The sequence below is a fragment of the Macrobrachium nipponense genome, chromosome 10, assembly GCF_015104395.2.
Source record: "Macrobrachium nipponense isolate FS-2020 chromosome 10, ASM1510439v2, whole genome shotgun sequence".
Classification (NCBI taxonomy): Eukaryota; Metazoa; Arthropoda; class Malacostraca; order Decapoda; family Palaemonidae; genus Macrobrachium; species Macrobrachium nipponense.
Window position 1 is genome coordinate 73,995,331 of NC_087204.1, and position 21,992 is coordinate 74,017,322.

A 21,992-nucleotide genomic window follows, 5' to 3' on the forward strand; every position below is an offset into this window, starting at 1 on the left:
AATTCCTGTTTTTTTTAATGAATTTCATCATAAAATGCACTTTTTGTGATAAAACTATTAAAAAAACCAAGTATGAAAATTCTTTGTGGGTTTTCTTGAGTTTTAACTAACAAAATAGGCTGTTTTTAGCATTTTTATATGGGTTCCAAACATTCCCGGGGTTCTAACTATTCACGGGGGGGTCTGGTACACATCCCCCGCGAATACGGGGGGACCACTGTAACTAGGTCGGGTTTAGATACAGACGTAGACTATGGTCATAATTTGTTTGTGGATTCGAATGTGAGTAAGTTCGTGGATTTGAACGAAAGTAAGTTCGTGGATTCGAACGAGAGTGAGTTCGTGGATTTGAATGTGAGTAAGTTCGTGGATTTGAACGTGAGTGAGTTCGTGGATTCGAACGAGTGTGAGCGAGGTTGATCTTGGCATGAGTGTGGCTGAGAGACTGGACTCTATCGATGTTGACAGTGATAGCCAAACGGAAGGTGTAGCTGTCAAAAGTAACGTAGAAAGTATACCGGTACCTAGTACTAGTTACGGTGATGAATTAGGCTCTAACGTTTTGGATAAGGATGAGCTAGTCAAGTTGCAGAGAGAGGATGAGACACTAACCCGAATTTTTGAATGTGAGCTGGATGATGATCTCGATGATGTGTGTAAGGAAACTTTTTGTGTAAAGGACGAAGTTTCGTGTCATGTTTGTCCTAAGTCAGGTAGTGAAGGGGGAATCACAGAAAAATTCGTAGTTTCTAGGAAGCTTCATGAATTAATTTTGAAGTTAGCACACGATGAGCAAGGACATTTAGGAGTAAATAAAACTTTCAAGTGTATTAGTAGGGCGTACTTTTGGCCTAAGATGAAAAATGATGTGAAGAGATATGCTTTAAGCTGTAATGAATATCAAATTGCCGGAAAACCGATTCAAGTAATTCCCTAGAGTTCAGTTGTGCAATATTCCTTCAGTAGGCGAATCTTGTGAGAATGTATTCATAAATATGTTCGGACCTTTGCCTAGAAGTAAGGCTAGAGATGATTGAATAACTAATCTTGAGTGTTATAAAAACAATCTAAGAGATGTTTGGCAACTAGCGGAGGAGAACGGAAGCGCTTGGCACTTAGCAAAAGAAAACCCGAACGGAAGTCAAGGGGGAACTGAAGGAAACCATGATCTTAGAGCAAAAGAGAGAAGTTTGTGTGTAAGAGATAAAGTTTTAGTATTATTCTCAAGAGAAAGTCCCTTTTTACCTTATAAGTCTGAAGGTCCTTTTTCAGTGTTACAGGAGAGGGGAAATATATATTAAAGAATTAATGTGGGTAACAGTAGAGCAAAGGCAATGAATGTAAATTTGCTTCAGAATTATAAAAAACGCCTCATGCCGTGGCCTCCGCCCATGTAACAGTGTTACTGTGTGAGATTAGTTTTGAGAAAAACACAAGAGGTGTTTTAGTATTTATAAGTTGTAATCAGAGTTCAGAAAACGGAAAAAGTAAGAGAGAAGAATAATGTTATCGTTAGTAGCCTCTAGAGATTTTTCTCAGAATGAGTAGCCTAGTGACCGTTTTCTATTTTGGCACGAGTGGTTGAGTGAATGAAGAAGTATTAAAGCTTTATGCAGAATTGTTTCCCTGCTGTTTAATTCTTCCTCCTCTTTAGAAAAAAATAAATAAAATCAGTTGATTTCATTTTTTTTCTCTTTTGGGGGGGCGTGTGATGGTAATTGCTTCATAGCAAAGGAAGATAAAGGAAAGGAGAACGCATTTTCAAGAAGTGCGGCAGTGAGGAGGCTTTCGCGCCCGTGTTGGAGGTGCCTGTTCAGGAATCGTCAGGCGTGTTATGGAGCGCAACACGCGCCAATGTGTCGGGAGAAATGCCGTGATTTCTGATGCAATACCTCGTCTAGATTCATCTAGGAAATTCTGGAAATCTCGCGAGTCTGTGATGCTCGCCGTAGGCTCCGCCCCCAGAGTGCCGTATAAATACGACGGATGAAGCAGAGATCGAGAGAGAGAGAGAGTGGTCGTAAAAGAGAGACTCCAGTTAGTCACAGAGAGATATCAGATTATCAGTGAGATATCAGCAGCAGCAGAGATTATCCGTGAGAGATAAGAGAGAAAGGGACCGACGAAGGATCAGAGGAAAAAGTTGCTCGAGAGTTGGCTGGATACTGGTCTAGTCGTCTTCAGGAGTGCAATGGTTCCGTTTGGTTATCTCAGAACGTCGGGCAGATTTCAGAGAAGAAAAGGGTCCTGCTAGAGGTTTTGGTGAGTTCCTGCCTTACAAGTAAACTATTTTCTGCAACACCGTTTTCCTTTTGAGAAGTCATCTCCTCGAATTGCCAAATTGACTAGCAAGTATTTGAACTGCCTCACTATTCCCCCAGTTCATGCAGTGTAAGATTCTATCTTTTTATGTAAATAGGAGATACCATTCTGCATTTACCTTTGTTAGTAAGCTTGTAAATAAACCTTTGTTGTGTTAATGTTTCTTTCTATATTCGTATCCCTGGTTTCAACTGTTGGTGTTGAAATATTTTTTATTTATTTAATTTTTTTATTTATTTAATATCGGAACGAGCTTACCACTTCAATGCAGGCCTTTCTTGTTTCTCTAAGGTGTAACCTGTATTTGTTGCAGTTACCCTCCTCAGTATTGGAGATTCAGAGAAACCGTTTATTGTCCTCTTCTCCTTTTTGGTGATTCCCTATTTGATATGTCTGTGCTTTCTGAGGTTTTGAAGGAACATCAAGGTGATGCCTCTTCCCAAGCTCACTGGGCCTTATCAAGAGCTTTTTCCTCTGGTCTTCCTCCCGTTCCTTCAAGGAGTAAGCGTAAGTTTAGTGCCAGATCCATACCTTCTGCTCCAGCCCAACAACCTCCTTCTTCTGGCTCATTTTTCCAGAGTACATCTCAGGTTTCTGGTGCCTCAGCTTCCTCCTCTGGTGCTCACCCTTTGAAACACGGGAGACGTTCTTGGCGTGGCTCCAAGGGCAGAGGAAGAGATAGAACCTCCAGGAAGACCTTCTTCTTCTTCTTCTTCCTTGTCTCTGCGTAAGAATTTTCGAAAGTAGGAGTCATTACCTTGCCCGGAGACCGCAGTAGGAGCTTGTCTCTCTTGCCATTGGTCAGCTTGGCAGGAGAGACCAGTGGATGCTTGGGTAGTGGAGGTCCTGATGGTAGGTTACGAAATCCCTTTTGTTTCAAGACCTCCACTTTCCAATCGTCCTCTCGAGTTCAACAGTTATTCCCCTCACTCAATCAGGGGTCAAGCCTTGGAGTAGGAGCTTTCGGACCTCTTGGAGAAGGATGCCATAGAGCGAGCTCCTCCTTCTCCTGGGTTTTACTCACGGGTGTTTGTAGTTCTAAAGGCCTCAGGTGCTTGGCGCCCCATCATAGATCTTTCAGTCTTGAACAAGTTCATTCTAAAGTCCAAGTTCTGGATGGAGATGGTTCAGACTGTTCTTTCATCCGTCAGGATGGGGGGACTGGATGATTTCCATCAATCTGCAGGATGCTTATCTGCAAATCCCCATCCATCCGAAGAGCAGACCTTACCTTCGGTTTCTCACGGACTCAGGAGTTTTCCAGTTCAAGACCTCACCACTGCTCCACAGGTCTATTCTCGGGTGATGGCTCCTGTTTCGGCTATTCTGCATCAGTTAAATGTAAGGATGCTTCAGTATCTGGACGATTGGCTAGTCCAGGCCGAATCTCTAGAGAAATGTCTCCGGTCGAGGGAGATAGTTCTGTCTCTTTGTGTTGAGTTGGGCATTCGTGTCAACTTTGACAAGTCCAATCTAATCCCTTGCCAGATCATGACTTATCTGGGGATTGTTTTGAATTCCCAGATTTTGAGGGCTTCTCCCTCTCAGAAACGGATAGACCCTTCAGTCAACACTTCGCCAGTTGTGGGATTTCGTGTCCGAGGACACGATAATCGCCTCTTCTCCACAATGTCGGAAGGATGTCAGTTGGTGGATGCAAGTTCACCGCCTCAAGTCAAGAACATCTCTTCTTTCAGTTCTGCTGGACCTAATGTTTTGGTCAGACGCCTCGGATCAAGGTTGGGGCGTGCACCTGGGCTCCGAAGCCGCTTCAGGCCTTTGGTCAGAGGAAGAGAGGATCATGTCAATAAATTGGAGGGAACTAAGGGCAGTTTACCTAGGCCTTCTTTCATTTCAGGATCAACTGTTGGAGTCGGTTGTTGCAATCTTTGTTGACAACACCACAGCAGTCTCGTACTTAAGAAAATAAGGTGGCACTCAGTCGGACCTCCTCGCTCAAGAAGCTCGATCAATCCTGTGTTGGGCAGAAGACGGGGATTACGTTGGTCCCTCAATTTATCCTGGGCCATCACAAGGTCTTAGCAGACGCCTAGACGCCTTGTCGAGACCGAACGAAGTTCAAGGGTCGGAATGGACACTTTGCCAGGAAGTCTTCGACAGCCACAGGAAGAAGTGGCCTGTCACAATCGATCTGTTTGCCCCCCCCCCCCCACTGAATTTTTGGTGTCAGATCTTCTTCGCCCCTTACCAGACTCCTCAGAGTGCCGGGACAGACGCTCTTTTGCAGGACTGGGAGGGCCTTCAAGCCTATGCATTTCCTCCGTTCGCTCTGGTGAGGTCAGTCCTCAACAAAGTGAGGGCAACCAAGCGTCTGAATCTCACCTTGATCGCCCCCTTCTGGCCACAGAAGGAGTGGTTTCCCGACAAACTGGGAGCACTGGTGGAGCCCCCCATTCGTCTGACAGAGAGACCAGATCTTCTCAAACAACCCCATTTTCATCAGTTCCATCAGAGGCTCGACAAGCTTCAGCTTCATGCCTGGAGACTCTCAGGAGATTCTCCAAGCGCGAAGGGTTCTCCTCCAGAGTGGCGCGACAGTTGGCTCTTATCAGACAGCAATCAACCAGAGTAAATTATCAGACTAAATGATCGGTTTACAGACGTTGGTGTAAGTCTCAAGGACATTCAATTTCTAGACCTTCCTTACCGAAAGTAGCAGAGTTTTTAGTTCATTTACATCATGACAGGTCCCTGTCTCCCTCGTGCATGAAGGGTTATAGGTCAATGCTTTCCTATGTTTTGAAGGTGAGGCTCCTTGAAATCTCTTCATCTTATGTCATTAGAGATTTAATTCGATCCTTTTCCCTATCTCGACCCAGTCCGCAGTGTTCTCCTCCGACATGAGATGTTGATAAAGTTCTTCAAGCCTTAAGGTTCCCTCCATTTGAGCCTTTGAATACGGCCGACACTAGGGGGTTCTCTTCTAAGACACTCTTCCTTGTCTCGCTGGGGGAACAGTGAGGCAATTCAAATACTTGCTAGTCAATTTGGCAATTCGAGGAGATGACTTCTCAAAAGGAAAACGGTGAATGCAGACGTCCTCTTGACTCCGTATTGCAGAAAATAGTCTACTTGTAAGGCAGGAACTCACCAAAACCTCTAGCAGGACCCTTTTCTTCTCTGAAGTCTGCCCGACGTCGAGATAACACGGACGTGCACTCCTGAAGACGACTAGACCAGTATCCAGCCAACTCTCGAGCAACTTTTCCTCTGATCCTTCGTCGGTCCCTTTCTCTCTTATCTCTCACGAATAATCTCTGCTGCTGCTGATCTCTCACTGATAATCTGATATCTCTCTGTGAGAGGAGAAGGGGGATTCCTCTCCCGCTGGGCAGGATCTGTTCAATACGAATATTTTAAAAAAGGTCAATAACCTAGGAACTTTAGTCAATACGGTTACGGCAAGGTTTGAGGAGGTGATTAAGAGACTGGGCGCTCAGGAGTCTCTAATTGCAGGTCTTCAGCAGGGTGCAGCAGGTTTGGCCCATCCTAGTAACCTAGTGCAAGGCCAGAGTATGCCGGACGGTTCCACTCTCCCTCCCTTTGGAGGGTAGCGAACTTCGCTCCGTACATCAATGGGATGTTAACGATAGAAGGCTGCGGTACCCGGAGACTCGAGGACTTCGAGTTCTTCCCCGCAGGCTTGCAGCCCCCTTTCATCAGCTATGTTTGGCTTACGGAGGCTGCTCTTGTTAGGGAGGATAAGGTTCCGAAGGAAACAGTCATCCTTTCCAGGGACCAGGCCCAACAGTCATGGGTCCGCAGTTTGGAGGAGTGGAACTGCGCAAACACTAGGATCACGGCCTTTAAGAGCCCGTTCACTGTGTTCACGACAGACGAGGAGAACCCGTTACCTTTTACAACTAAGGTGGCGGAGCTTACTCTTCAAGCAGTGACACGTGATAAGCCCATGCCCCAGCTTAGAGAAACAGACCCTACATCACTGCTTCTTCCGAGCGGGGAGGATTTGTGGGTAGATCTGCCGGCAACCTTCTCTGTGGGGAAGCTTAAGCCGGATTGTGCAATCACTATGTTCAGTGAACGCCTTCCTAGGCTGTCGGATGCTCTAATTCAAACAGAGTTCGATGCTAGGTCCCGTCTTGCAAGGTCTCTTAACTCATTAGTGATGACCGAGACAGCGGCTCTTGAGTACGCACAGGAGCCACTGTTTAAGGTTATCGCAAAGTCATTACTGTTGAGCATGCAATGCGATCTGTATGATTTTGCGGTGGCTAGGAGAAATTGCAGGAAGCATGTCCTATCCGAAGCTACGATTAGGCATGAACCGAACAAGCTTCTGGCTTCTTCAATTTGGGGCGCAGATCTATTCCCGCCCTCAGTGGTTAACGAGGTTCAGCATGAGGCAGCACGCCTGAACCAAAGCATCAGGTTACGCTGGGGTATTCCGTATAAAAGGAAACCAGAGTCCTCCTCCTCAGGTTCGAAGCCAAGGAAGAAACAAAGGAGATTCCAACCTTTCCAGCCAACTCAACAACAAGATTTAGTCCAGGCTGTACCAGTACAGCAAGTACCACAGCCTTCGACCTCCAAGGCACAGCCTCAGCATCAATTGGTTCTGTTTGCCCCGTCTCCTACCCAGCAAGCTCCAACACCATACGCAGTGTTGCCTGCCTTTAACCCAACCTTTGAGTCTCAGGCATTTCAGCCTTTTAACAGGTTTGCGAGGGGTAGCAGAGCAAGGGGTTCCTTTCGCCAACATGGCGGAACCAGAGCCTCCGGCCGAGCTAGAGGTACAAAAACAGGAAGGGGGACAAGACCCTCATCCTCTCAATGAGGATTCACAGGTAGGAGGCAGGCTGTACCACTTTCGTCATCATTGGGGATTCAACAATTGGGCAAAAAACATAGTATCCAGAGGCCTAGGCTGGAGTTGGATTGAAGGTCCTCCTCCACCCAACACCTTCTATCAAGAACCAACACAGGAGTTGGTAGACTACTCCCAGGAGCTTCTCCAAAAGGGAGCAGTGTTGAGAACCAGGAATTTGAAGTTCCAGGGACGCTTGTTCAGTGTTCCGAAAAAAGGCACCGACAAGAGAAGGGTGATCTTAGACTTGTCCCGTTTAAACTTGTACATTCGTTGCGACAAGTTCAAAATGCTGACCATCTCTCAGGTGCGAACCTTACTTCCCCGTGGGGCCGTCACCACCTCTATAGATCTTACTGACGTAAGCTAAAACTCTTACAGTCTAGTAATATTCAATCATTTATCTTCATTTTGAAACAAATTCGAAGTCTCTAGCACAATATTTTGATTTATGGTGAATTTTTGAAAAAAAACTCTTCCTTTCCCTCCGTGCACGGATTCTCCGCCGCAAATCTCCGAAATGCTTACTTCGCATTCTCGTAACATTTGCTCAGTTTCATATTAGCCATTTCATAGAGTTTAATATATGAAAATGTGCGCAATTTCACGTAAAATACAACAAAAATAATTGAATGTCATACCTTTTCTTATTTTTGAAATATTTGCATATAAATCACAATAAATAGAAAAAAATAGATGTTCGGTCAACTTTGGCTCGACCGAAATGGTCGAAATACGTAATTTTAAGCTAAAACTCTTACAGTCTAGTAATATTCAATCATTTATCTTTATTTTGAAACAAATTCGAAGTCTCTAGCACAATATTTTGATTTATGGTGAATTTTTGAAAAAAAACTTTTTCCTTCCTCCGTGTGTGGAATCTCCGCCGCAAATCTCCGAAATGCTTACTTCGCATTCTCGTAATATTTGCTCCATTTCATATTAGCCGTTTCATAGAGTTTTATTTGTGAAAATGTGCGCAATTTTATGTAGAATACAACTAAAAATAATTGAAGGTCGTAGCTTTTTTTATTTTTGAAATATTTGCATATAAATCACGATAAATAGAAAATAAATAGACGTTCGGTCAACTTTGACTCGACCAAAATGGTTCAAAAACGCAATTGTAAGCTAAAACTCTTACAGTCTAGTAATATTCAATCATTTATCTTTATTTTGAAACAAATTCGAAGTCTCTAGCACAATATTTTGATTTACGGTGAATTTTTGAAAAAAACTTTTTTCTTCCCTCTGTGCGCGGAATCTTCGCCGCAAATCTCCGAAATGCTTACTTCGCATTCTCGTAATATTTGCTCCGTTTCATAGAGTTTTATATGTGAAAATGTGGGCGATTTCATGTAGAATACAACTAAAAGTAATTGAAGGTCGTAGCTTTTCTCAATTTCGAAATAGTTGCATATAAATAACGATAAATTAAAAAAATTAGACATTCGGTCAACTTTAACTCGACCAAAATGGTCGAAACACGCAATTGTAAGCTAAAACTCTTACAGTCTAGTAATATTCAATGATTTATCTTTATTTTGAAACAAATTGGAAGTCTCTAGAACAATATTTCGATTTATGGTGAATTTTTGAAAAAAAAAAATTTACGTCCGTGCATTATGAATTCATGCATCATTTTGTGATAATATTTTCTGTGTTGCTTTGATCGTTTTACAATGTGTTATATACCAAAATGATCGCAATTTAGTGTACAATACAACGGAAATAAATGAACTCGTTAGCTTTAACAGTTTTGCTCGCAGAGCGATTTGTATACAATTATATATGAAATTTTTTTTCGCGCTGTCATATATCCCAATATTTATATATGATAATGATATTTTTTTCATTTCTGATGGCTGCATACTAAACTTCAGGCAATGACAAAAAGAGGAGCCAAAAATGAACTCTTAATCTTGAAAGCTAAGCATGCTGTGATTAAAAAAAAAAAAAACTTTTATCGCTTCGGCGCTCACTCCCGAACCCCGCCGGCATACGGGAGAAAATTTTTAAAATAACGCTTCGGCGTTTAAGGGTTAATATGACTCCCATCAAAAGCACTGATATCCACCTCACCTCTACATTGAGGCACAAATCTGGAATGTACCACCAATGTATAGCAGCCTGTATCCACAAGTCATTTTGCAGGCTCGTACCAATCCAAACATCAATTATGGGCAATGTATCAAGGTGCGCCTTTCTATCATCACAAGGGCAGCTTCAGGCACAGCAGTCACCCCTTACTTGTTTTCCGCAACCTGTTCTTGATAACAACTGGTAATATGACCAATTTTATTACACCTAAAACATCTCAGCGGTGTCTCTTTACAGTCTTTTATCATATGAGGGCCACCACATCGGAAACATTGACCCTTAAACTGGATAGGCCTATTCCTATTCTCAGGTTTCCCACCACCACCTCCTCCATTCTTCCTAACTGTCAAAGCTACCACACCACCTTGCTGTTACGATGACAAAATCCTAGCATGATTGAGCAATTCACTCATTGCCATCATCATTACATTTGGCACTTGTTGTAAAGCAACACTAATATTATCTGGGAAACCATTGACTAAAGTTAGTTTCACCAAATTTTCTAAACCAACCTTATCAAACTTAGCTAAACTGGCCAACCTCCTAATCTCATTGGCATACACATCAACTGGTTCTCCTGTCCACTTCTTCTGAAACAAGTTCTCCAAAAGCAGAGAATGCATCACCAGTAAATGCTACTTTCAGTTTTTCCTGAATTTTCACTGCATTTTCTTGGTCTTCATCACTCATCTCCAAATAAAGTGCAAGAGCATCACCCTCCAGATACAATGGAATAAAACTGGCTAAGTCTGATAAATTCTGTTGCTTAGCTACTAAGGTTACCTTCTTCAACCATGATACAACATCTCCTTTGCCGGTGAACGGCTTAATCATGTCCAATGTAATTTTAAACGCCATACTTTCTTGGAATAGGCCTAGATAGCTTGTAGTTAAACTCACCTTGCAAGCTCCCTCAAACTGTTCAACTTACTTTGCAAGCTCCCTCAGACTGCTTAATGGATGACCTTTCAGATCCAACTCACTAACCAACGAGGAAAATAAAGGGAAAGAGGGGAAGGTCCCTCACCACAAACTCTCAACCATAGAGCCCCGGGGCACAACACCCTACCTCCACAACAACTGACTGACTACTGCCCAGGTGTAGACAATCCCACTCACATGTAACTGCTGCAGTGTTTCCAAAAATCCTACTTCACATTAATGACACAACACATAATGCACCAATGTCTGGTTATTGGCACCAATATTAGAGTTATGGCACTGATACATTTCTAAAAGAGTTGAAATTAAACGGTCATCTACACATCTTCAAGCCGTCGAAACGGAGCCCCCTCCGATAACTGGGGAATGCCTGTATTATCTTTACTACACTCTTACCCACTATCCCTGCATTTAGTGAACTTTGTGTGGGAATTTTATAAAAACTTAGTTAACCTAGTTTTCCATCCTTCTGGATGAAAGCGAATACAGGCTGCCCCCGGTTATTGGCGGACTCGGTTAATGGCGATCCAGCTTTATGGCACTTGTCTAGCACCATAAAATTGGCAATTTATGGTGCCATAATGGTCCAAATTTTGGTTATCGGCGCAATAAGATGCTGATAATAGAGTTATGGTGCCATAGGGGGCTGATAATAGTTATGGGGCCATAACATAATTAACGGAGGTGCCATTTACCAAATCTCGGTGCCATAAGTCGCCAAGTTTCAGTTAATGGCGGTTTTCGCTTATCAGCACCCTGCGAGAGCTGAACAACCCCCCCCCCCCCCCCCCCCATTAACCAGGGACTGCCTTACTTGAAGAGCTGGAGTCTGGCATGTTAACTAAAGAAAATCCTAAAGTTAACCAAATGCAAACAATCAACTAACAACTGATGGCCATAACAACAGCAAATTATGAATACTTCACCAAAAGTCAGGCAATAATACTTGAAAAAATTATGAAGTAGCTGCGGAGAACCTCTGATGTTAGTTGGAAGCCAGTAGGAAACTAATTGAGCTCTCTGCTAAGTTGTTCCTCTCAGTCCCTGAAAGTGGGCAGGGTCTTGTCACCTACACAAAAACAACAGAAGTGCTGATGTGCTAATTTTTAATTTTTTTAAGCTGCTGTAGTTAGGAACCAACAGCAATGTAATTACTTGGTAAGTTACTTATATAAAAATGCCATGTTATACATCTGATAGTTTAAGACCCAAAATTCTTGACTCTAACAAGATTAACTCTCTAAAATGATAACTATTAAGAGAAATCATAATTTCAATCTCAAATTTAAGTAAACAAACAAACAAATGGCGAGTTTGTACAATGTAAATATTAGATATAGAATATGATGATTCCAATAAAATGAGCAATTATTTAATTCATCTTCATGACTTATTATAATTATGGCAGTGATAGACCTACTAAAGAATGATGTACCACATACATTAGATGTTCCCAAATCCAAAGCCTTCTTCACTGGAAAATGAATTTCCAATATTTCAAACTACATATAGTGGTCCCCCCGTATTCGCAGGGATGTGTACTAGACCCCACCCACGAATAGTTAGAATCTGCAAATATGCAGTTGGAACCCCTATTAAAATGCTGAAAATAGCCTATTTTGTTAGTTAAAACTCAAGAAAAACCCACGAAAAATATTTATACTTGGTTTGTTAATAGTTTTATCAAAAAAAGTGCATTTTATGATGAAATTTATAATAAAAAAAACCAAGAATTTCTGGATATTTCTCATAAAAAATACCATGAATAGGCAAATTTTCCGCGAATAATGGGGGAAATGTTCCCAAGAGAAATCCGCAAATGCGTGAGTCTGCAAATCCAGAGAATGTGAATACGGGGGGTCCACTGTACGCTACTACTCCAGGAACAAAAGTATCACTTATGATCAAATAAGGAAAAGATACCCTTTAAATACCTAAAGTAATTCTATGTTAAAACCTGTTACTTCTGAATAACAAAACAGTGCTTACCATAATATCAGAAAAACTACGCAAGACGCACAAGTCCACGGGCCCCTACGTGAATGTAGCAGTCTGTCTGAGCAGAACAAGGCCAGGGTTCCAACCAGTATTAAATACATCATGAACAGCACTCTAGGTCCAAACAGTTGCCAAGCCACCACACAACCACATGCAGTTGATATCAGGTGTACAAGCCATGCAGGAGGGTGGACTGAAGCAAAAAAAATAAATGTAAACAACTCGGAAGAAAACATTGACAGAGCATGAGTAATGACGGTTGATACAGTCTGTTTGCCTCTAGCACAATTTTTTTTTATAAGAACCCCAAAATGAGTCATTTCACTTATACCCCATGCTCAATGCCAGTAGCTATGTAACAAATAATGAACAAGTCCTGATAACAACTTACTGGAGTTTACTAACAATACAAAATATGAATCATCACTTTTAATCCTTTTCCAATAAAAAAAAGTTTAATTAACTCACTGTTGAACTTTTCTTATAACTAATTGCATAAGAGCTCTAAGGTCGCAAGACTAATAGAATTTTCACATGTACATAAACTATTTCAAAATTTATTCCCAGCTGTCATAAAAATGCTAAGCAATCAACGTTTCTTATCCACGTGAATTTTGTAATCATTACCACATATGTTACAAATAATCTTTTACCAAAGCCTTTTACATTCACATTAAGAAAAGCCATTGAACACTGGTACAGAAAATTTCTGTTGGTAATTTACCTGCATAGCATTAATACTGTTGGTCATTTTGAAACCATGTGGGAGCCTGCATGTGTTTATTTGAGCAATGAAAACTGATATCTTACAGTTGAGAAATTACGTGGATAATTAACCAGGACAGTAATCTCTTGGCAACCTTTGATTTATGACATTATTAATTCCTTTCCAGGTTAGGATAGTTTTGATTATCAATGACTTATAATTACATTTAAACACTAATAACAAGGTAGGTAATGAGAAAATTCTGGCTTGGGAATTATGCAGTACTCATTAACTGAATGCATGGCTGAGTATGCTCAACATTACTGTATGGCATACTACTGACTCACTCAGCATGATCAGTGAGTGAAATGTGCAAGAAGTTGAATGCTGAAGATTGATCTTGAATGCTGAAGCAAGAGACTGACTGGTGCTAGCACATACTACTTGAAGAATGCTACTTTTCAGTATTAGATATAAAGTAAGGTAGCCTAGAAAATGAGTTGATCACAGGTGGAAAAGTATGTTGTGCATGTAGTATACACTTTACTCTTGAATCTGTAGCGTAGCTTATTGAATATGTCTAATACTGTAGATATCAAAGTTAGTGTATGTATCATAATACCTGAATTTAGCATTGCTCACTTCCAGTTTTTTAGTGTGTATTGTATATGAGTATTTTAAGGAGAAGTGTGTTTAATTGGCTGTACTTAAGGGTGTAAAATAATGATACATATTTTGTGTGAGTTTGTCTTCATTTATTGAATATACGTATACGTGACTTGGCTGCAAGTGATAATGCTGACAATTAAGGTCATTTACATACATAACACAACCCACATAATTCTAACTCAAACTTTCACCTAAACTTGCTACATACATAGCCTACCAGTGTGAAAGCACTCAAAGTCAGAAAACTTATAAAATACAGAGCAGGGACTTTGTAGCTTTGTACTTTATATATATTAAATGCTAGCATAATAAATAAAATTTTCCAATATTCTACATGCTAGGGGTCATAATTGACTGAGACAAAGTTACTTCTATGTTAATGCAATCAATAATTTCCCTACCCAAGGATGAATGAGTTCTTACAAATGTTTGCACACATTAAGTTGCAGGCATTTGCATGTATATGAGCATCATATTAATGTTCACTTTTGTCTGGGTACCATGTTTAGCTGTTACTAATTATACTCTCTCTCTTGAAATTAATATATGATCATTTATGTTGACCAAAAGGGAATTTTTTTAATTGATGATAATTTTGTCCTCTCATGGATTTGAACATTATATATATATATATATATATATATATATATATATCTATATATATATATATATTATATATATATATGTGTGTATATATATATATATATATATATATATATATATATATATATGATATATATATATATATATGAATATATATATATATATATATATATAGATATATATACTATATAAATATATATATTATATATATATATACTATATATATATATATATATATATATATAATATATCTATCTATATATATATATATATATATATATATTATATATATATGATGATATATATAAGTATATATGATATATATGTGTGTGTGTGTGTGTGTGTGTGTATATAGATATATATATATAATATATATATAATATATCATATATATATATATATATGTGTGTGTGTGTGGTGTGTGTGTGTGTGTGTGTGATATATATATATATATATATATATATTTGCCAGTGAAATGTCCCTATAACACTCATTTCTAGGCATAAATAAATGCTAAATATAACAGAGAAAAAAGCTATATGGAATGCTAAGAGTTACTACCTCCAGCTCGCTCACCCTCAAAGGGTGTCGGTATAGCACAGGGGTGAGTGGAAATCACTATCACAGATTCTTTGCCAATTAGATGTCTCCTTTCTCAAAATCCCCCTCTAGAGAGGTGCCATTACAACGTCTACCTTCCGCTCGCTACTACTACCTCTGCCAGAAACCCTCATTCCTGAATTAGCACTCTCTCGTGTCTGCACGCGCCATTTTCGCTGTCTCCAGGAAGTGTTTTTGTGAAGCATCATGTCTTCCCTTGACCAACAAGCTTCTTCATCTAAGTTGAGTATTCCATTTATCGTTTTTTGATCACGTTGGGGCAACGATGCATCCATATTTGGCCCTTATTTTAAGACACTTGTTCATGGGAGCTGGGTATGATGCACTTACGAATCTGACATTTTGGATGCATGGTTGGCGGCGTGCGCGATTATATCAGAATTTTATTTCGCTGTGTAATTTTGTTCACCTTTTAGCACTTCACTGTATAGGCTACTGTTTTTGTATATTTTATCGTCTCGCTCCTGACGAATACTGAGAGCCTTGTTTATTACGGTTTGATCCTTACGTTATTAGCCTATTATATGGCCCGTCTCGCTCCTGACGAATACTGAGAGCCTTGTTTATTACAGTTTGATCCTTACGTTATTAGCCTATTATAGGGCCTTTTTCGTTATCATCAGTCACTCAGGTGCGAGTTGGTTCCCTTTCGTGCGTACGATGATATGCTTCAATTCTATGTTATGTGCGAGTATTGTGGTTTCGGTGTACTAGGCTAGCCTAGCGGTACGCCAGTTTAGTTTTAAGAGGTGAAGATTCCTCATTCATTCGCAGTGCTCATGCATGTATATTTCTAGTTTACTTTTTGATTATAGTCTTGCATTGCTATTAAATGAGGTTGGAAGTTCTTCACGATGTCCTACCCTAGCCTATCCGACCAGACCTAGGCTAGGTTTTGGAGGGTGGGCTAGGCGGGTTGAGTATATCCCACCACCCTTAGTGGCTCCTAGTACCGCCAACCCGACCAGGCAGATATGTTTGCTTGGAGGGTGGCCCAGGACTAGAGAGTTCCTCTCTTGTTACGTATGTAGGGGCTAGACCTATCTTACCTGACCAGATCGGTGGATTCGATTTTGGAGGGTTGAGTTAGGTTCTAGGCGTCCTCTTCGTGACGTCCTTATAGGAGCCATCTTAGCCTACTTAACCGGATCTGTACCGATTTTGGAGGGTTAGGCTGGGATCTTAGCTGGGTACGGTTTTCTACCCCACCCCTTTTTTTTCGTCAGTACTTCCAATAATTCCTCATCAATTATTTTATGAATTAATTTTTGTTGAGTGTAGCCTGGGCCATTGCCCCCTTTAGGATGTCAGTTGGCCTACCGTCTTCTGCCCCCTTTAGTAGTAGGCTAGTTACGGCTTCTCGAGAAGTGGTATTCACTGATCGGTTGCTGTGGCCAGGCGATCACGACTTGTCCACTCTCCTCCAGACATCCCCCACCCCCACCGTCCCGAACTCGTTCCAGTGCTGCTTTGTTAGCTCGCTGCCCAAGTAATCCTACTGATGAACAACAGCTAGAGCGTAGAGCATGGTCCTGGGGATTAGTTGGAGGAGATTGGGGGATTAGTAGATTATGTAATCTCTGTTGGTATGTGTCCGGGCCTGTGTTTTTTCCGGCGAGGTGTGGTCTACCATCACACCCGCCAGGAGGCTATATGCAGGAGTTTATGTACCACTGTTCCGCTGCTCTGTTTTCCGTACTTCTCTAGTGTTATCGCTGCTTCCCCACTAGGCTTAGAGATGCGTTTCTAATTGACTTGGAACTGCTACTCTTCTCCAGTGCGATCAGATTCAGGCTTAGGTTTTACCTATTTTCCCTGTTCTGCTCATATCAGGACAACCCCGCCGGTTATAGCTATTGTAATAATGAGATTATGGATTCCGGAGTAGGCGGAGACTTTCAGAGCTTAATATTAAAAAAATTTATTATGTAGCTTCTGTTGGTATGTCTCCGGGCCTGTGTTTATTCTGGCTAAGTGTGGTCTACCATCACATGCGCCAGGATGTATACACCGGAGTTCTACGTACTGTTGTTCCCGCCGCTCTGTTTTCCGTCTTTTATGTTATCGCTTCTGCCCACTCCAGTGGGGGCAGAACTGGGCTCAGAGAATGTGCTTCCAATTGGTTGGGAATTGCTACTCTACTCCGGTGCGATCAGACTCAGGCTTAGGTTTTGCCTTGTTTCCCTGTTCTGCTCGTATCAGGCCAACTCCGCTGTTTATAGCTTTGGTGATACCCAAAGTACGGATTCCAGAGCAGGCGGAGACATCCAGAGCTTCATTAATAACAAGTAAGTTGAAGATTATAGTTGATATTACCTTTAGCTAGTTAAGTAACTAGTTTAAGTGTACACATACTGCCGGAAATAACTCCGGCATCATTATTGACAATACTCATGTATCTTTCCAACTTACAGATGGTTCGCTGCCAGGAGGTGGGGTGCCCAGCCGTCCTTTATAAGCCGTATGGGCATGAGGTCTGCCGGTCTCATGCCAGCTGCGCCATCCACCTGGAGGGACGCGTGGTCTGGCACCCAGAAGCCTGCGTAGTGTGTTACGGCCTCGTTAGGAACGTAACAGATGAGTCGGTAGGTAGCATCCTTGCCTCATTGTTACTCTGAATTCTATGTTACACATATCGACTGCGCATAGTCAAACTAGATAACAAGAAAAGCCCCCGACACTGGGGAACCTGATTTGATTATCTCTTGCAGGTTGATCTGTCGCTCAAGGCCTCCTCGATGTCAACCCTTAAGGTCTGGGTTGGGGGGTTTGGGAGGAACGTGGGATCCGGCCAACCCTACATGCTGTCGGAGGAGATGTGCTTCCTAATCTACCCGAATGCTAAGGTTTCGGCAGCAGTAGTGGCGGAGGTAGCGGCTCCCATCATAGAGCAGATCCGCCAAGAGACCCAAGCCCCTCCGGAGGACCTAGAGGGTTTGTGCGATGATATGATGGAGGAGGTGGCGGCCATCAGCCTGCACCGGGAGCCCATGGCCATCGAGGACCAGGAGGAAGGTAGGGAGGTAAGTGAGGCAGGTAGTCGTGGGGCTAACGTTCTCTCCTTCAGCCCAAATCCTCCTTCTTCTTCTTTTCAGGACTTCTCTGGGAAGTCCACGACCTTTGGGAATAGGTCGGGCTTGGTAATCCCCAAGGTGAAAACCTTGAAGACGAAGTCTTTGCCGAAGGCGGTTAGACCAGCCAAGCCTTCTCCGGCAGGCTCCGCCAGGTTTTCATTGGCCCCCAAGCCTTCGACTTCCTCGGCCAAAGCTACTCCCCCACCCAAGGAGTCGAGAGCTAAGACTTTTAAAGCCAGAACGACGGAGTCCGGCTTCGATCAGGAGGCTTTCGCCACTCTTCTCATGCAGAAGATGAGTGAAGTAGTGGACTAGAGACTTCAACAGATGTCCACTCAATTCGCCTCGGGTCTAGAGACATCCGGACAGTCCATCCTGTCTCTGGCCCAAAGATTACAAGCCCAGGAGGAATTGGTGACCGGATTTATCCAGTCCAGAAGCACACTGCAGTCCTTTGCGGTGCCGGATAGGCTAGCCTAGGAAGTGTTGGTTGGGATAGACAAGGTCCTGAAAGAGACAGTGATCTACCCTAGAGATCAGGCTCAGTCGGCATGGGTATGCACCCTTACAGAATGGGAGTGCGTCAACACCAAGATGACGCCTCACAAAGGTTGCTATACCATGTTCGTAGCGCCGGATAAGGTCCCAACACCTTGCACATCAAGGATCGCAGAATTGACACTGCAAGCCAGAATGGAGGATAAACCCATGCCTCAGCTAAAAGAGATGGAGGCTACCTCTTTGCTCTTTCCCGGAGATCTGGAGTGTTGGGTTGGCGCTCCGGCAACGTTCACAGTGGGTAAACTCGACCCGGAGTGTGCCTCCACACAATTCAGTGAATGTTTACCTAGAATTCCGGATACCATGATAAAGGCGGAATTCGAAGCAAGATGTAGGCTGAGCAGGTCAATTAACTCAGTCACTGCTGCAGAGTTGACAACTTCTGTCTTTGCAGAGGAGCCTCTATTCCGGGTCCTGATGAAGTCGCTGCTGCAGGCTTATCAATCGGACCTGTATGATTTTATAGTGGCTAGACGAGCCTGCAGGAAGCATGTCTTTGCTAATGCCTCCATCAGGCATGAGCCTAACAAGCTCATAAAGGCATCGATCTGGGGGGCCAACCTCTTTCCAGAGGACATGGTTAACAGCGTCCTCAGCGAGGCGGCTATGGCTAACCAGAACATTCGTGTCTTCTGGGGACTTCCCTTCAAAAGGAAGTTCGAGACCCCCGAACCACAAACCAAAAGTAGGAAGAGGCCTAGGAAGTATCAGCCTTTCCAGACCTCTCAGTCTCAGGCAATGGTACAGGAAGTTCCTGTCTCCCAAATGAGCAAGCCTTTGACATCCAAGGCACAACCACAACAGCAGTTTGTTCTGTTGCAGAGTCAACCGACTCAACAGCCCTCGAGTTCGGCTGCCCTTGTGACTTCCCCAGCCTTCAACGCCTCCTTTGAAACATAGGGGGCGTTTCGAGGCTATAATAGGCACGCAAGGGGTAGCAGAGCAAGAGGTGCTTACCGGCAGAGAGCTGGCTCTAGAGTTCTCTCAAGAGGCAGAGGCTTCAGAGGAGGCAGAGGAAGTAAGACCTCAACTAGTCAATGAGTCTCGGCAGGAAAGCGGGAGACTGTACCTCTCCCGAGATCATTGGACCTTAAGTACGTGGGCCCACAGCATTGTATCGAAAAGGTCTGGGGTGGAGATGGAAGAAAGGGCCTCCTCCACCAGTCAGTTTCCATCAGATTCCAACGACAGACCTTCTAGACTATGCCAAAGACCTTCTTCAAAAGAAGGCAATAAAGAAAGTCAGTCACCTGAAATTTCAAGGACGTTTGTACAGTGTACCGAAGAAGGACTTGGACAAACGAAGAGTGATTCTGGACTTGTCCCATCTCAACTCATACATTCAATGCGACAAGTTCCGCATGTTAACCGTCTCGCAGGTGCGGACCTTACTTCCCCGTGGGGTCGTCATCACCTCTATCGATCTTACAGACGCTTACTATCATGTACCGATAGCAAGAAACTTCTCTCCATACCTAGGCTTCAAACTAGGAAAACAAGCTTATTCGTTCAGAGTCATGCCATTCAGGCTCAACATAGCGCCCAGAATATTCACCAAACTAGGAGAGACAGTAATACAGGAACTAAGAGCTCAGGGGGTGATGTTACTAGCTTACCTAGATGACTGGCTCATTTGGGCAACCAACGATGAGGAATGTCGCAAGGCAACAGCCAAAGTAATAAAATTCCTAGACTACCTTAGTTTCCAGATAAACAAGGAAAAGTCCCGTCTCATTCAAGAACAACCGGGCTTCTCGTCGTACCCAAGAGAGAATCTTAGGTTCACTTCAGTTTGCTTTAATAACAGATGTTCTGTTGAAAGCCAGACTGAAGGATATCAATCGGGTATGGCGGAAAAGAGCAACATCAAGTTCAGAGACAAAATCTCCTTGATTCCGTCAATACTAAGGAAAAGACTCCGCCCATGGACGGAAGTCCGGAGTCTTTCCAAATCAGTGCCAATACAATTTCCCCCGCCGTCTCTGATAGTCCACACGGACGCCTCTCTGAGCGGATGGGGGGGCTACTCTCAGTACAAGAAGGTTCAAGGAACATGGTCGACAACATTCCGCCAGTTCCACATCAACGTACTAGAGGCAATGGCCATTTTTCTGACCCTGAAACGACTAGCTCCCGGCCAGGAACATTCACATCAGACTAGTCTCGGACAGTGCAGTGATAGTTTATTGCATAAACAGAGGAGGCTCCAAATAAATCATGTGATGATTGCAATTTTTTTGTTGGCAATGAAACATCATTGGCACCTGTCAGCTACTCACCTGGCAGGAGTACGGAATGTCATCACAGACTCACTGTCCAGGACAACTCCGCTGGAGTTGGAGTGGTCCTTGGACACAAGATCATTCAATTGGATTTGCCAACAAATACCGGGCCTTCAGGTAGACCTGTTCGCCACGGAATCCAATCACAAACTTCCATGTTATGTGGCTCCCAATCTGGATCCTCTGGCTCATGCCACAGATGCGATGTCCATAGACTGGAACAATTGGCAGAAGATTTACCTATTTCCGCCAATAAACCTCTTGCTGAAAGTTCTACACAAACTCAGATCTTTCAGAGGACAGATAGCATTGGTAGCACCCAACTGGCCAAAGAGCAATTGGTTTCCTCTTCTACTAGAGTTGAAACTCCATCCCAGATGGATTCCCAACCCAAAACTGACTCAAATAGTACAAACTCGGACTGTGTCAGCTTCCTCAAGAATTCTGAATGCCCTAACTTTATGGACTTTATGAAGTTTGCGGCACAGAAGGATGCTAGTATTGACCCACTAAATACCCTATTCGTGGAGTCAGACAAAAGAGAATCAACACTCAGGCAGTATGATTCGGCAGTAAGGAAGCTAGCCATTTTTCTATAAGAATCAGATGTCCAAAAGATGACTACGAATCTGACAATTTCATTTTTAAGAACTCTGTTCGAAAAAGGCCTAGCTGCTAGTACCATTACTACGACTAAATCTGCCTTGAGGAAGATATTTCAGTTTGGCTTTAATATTGATTTAACAGATTCGTACTTCTCGTCTATCCCTAGAGCATGTGCTCATCTGAGACCGGTAGACCGCCCTCACACGCTCTCCTGGTTTTTAAATGACGTACTCAGGTTTGCTTCAGATACTGATAACGAATCATGCTCATATATAACCCTTCTCAGGAAAACATTATTTTTAATGAGTCTGGCCTCAGGCGCCAGAATATCTGAACTGTCGGCTCTCTCTAGAGAACCAAATCATATTGATTTCCTCCCGTCAGAAGTTCTGCACTCTCCAGATCGGAAATTCTTAGCAAAGAATGAAGACCCACAAAACAGGTGGTCTCCATGGAAGATTGTCCCTCTTCCACAGGACCCATCACTATGTCCTATTATTACACTAAAATCTTATCTGGGCAGAACTTCTAAAAACTCTTCAGGTCCTCTTTTTATTAGAGAGAATGGTGGAACCATTTCCTTGAAGGCAATCAGACAACAAATTCTTTATTTTATTAAACAAGCCAATCCAGATTCAGTCCCTCATGTCCATGATATCTGG

General features: G+C 42.7%; 1 protein-coding gene across 1 annotated transcript in view; it reads right to left on the bottom strand.

Annotated features, from left to right (window-relative positions):
• LOC135224006 (protein-serine O-palmitoleoyltransferase porcupine-like) overlaps positions 1-21,992 on the bottom strand; it is a 388,932-nt gene that overhangs the window by 353,603 nt on the left and 13,337 nt on the right. The window contains exon 3 of the mRNA XM_064262931.1: positions 12,200-12,401. Within this exon, the coding sequence (XP_064119001.1) occupies positions 12,200-12,401 (202 nt within the window). The remainder of the gene's footprint in view (positions 1-12,199; positions 12,402-21,992) is intronic.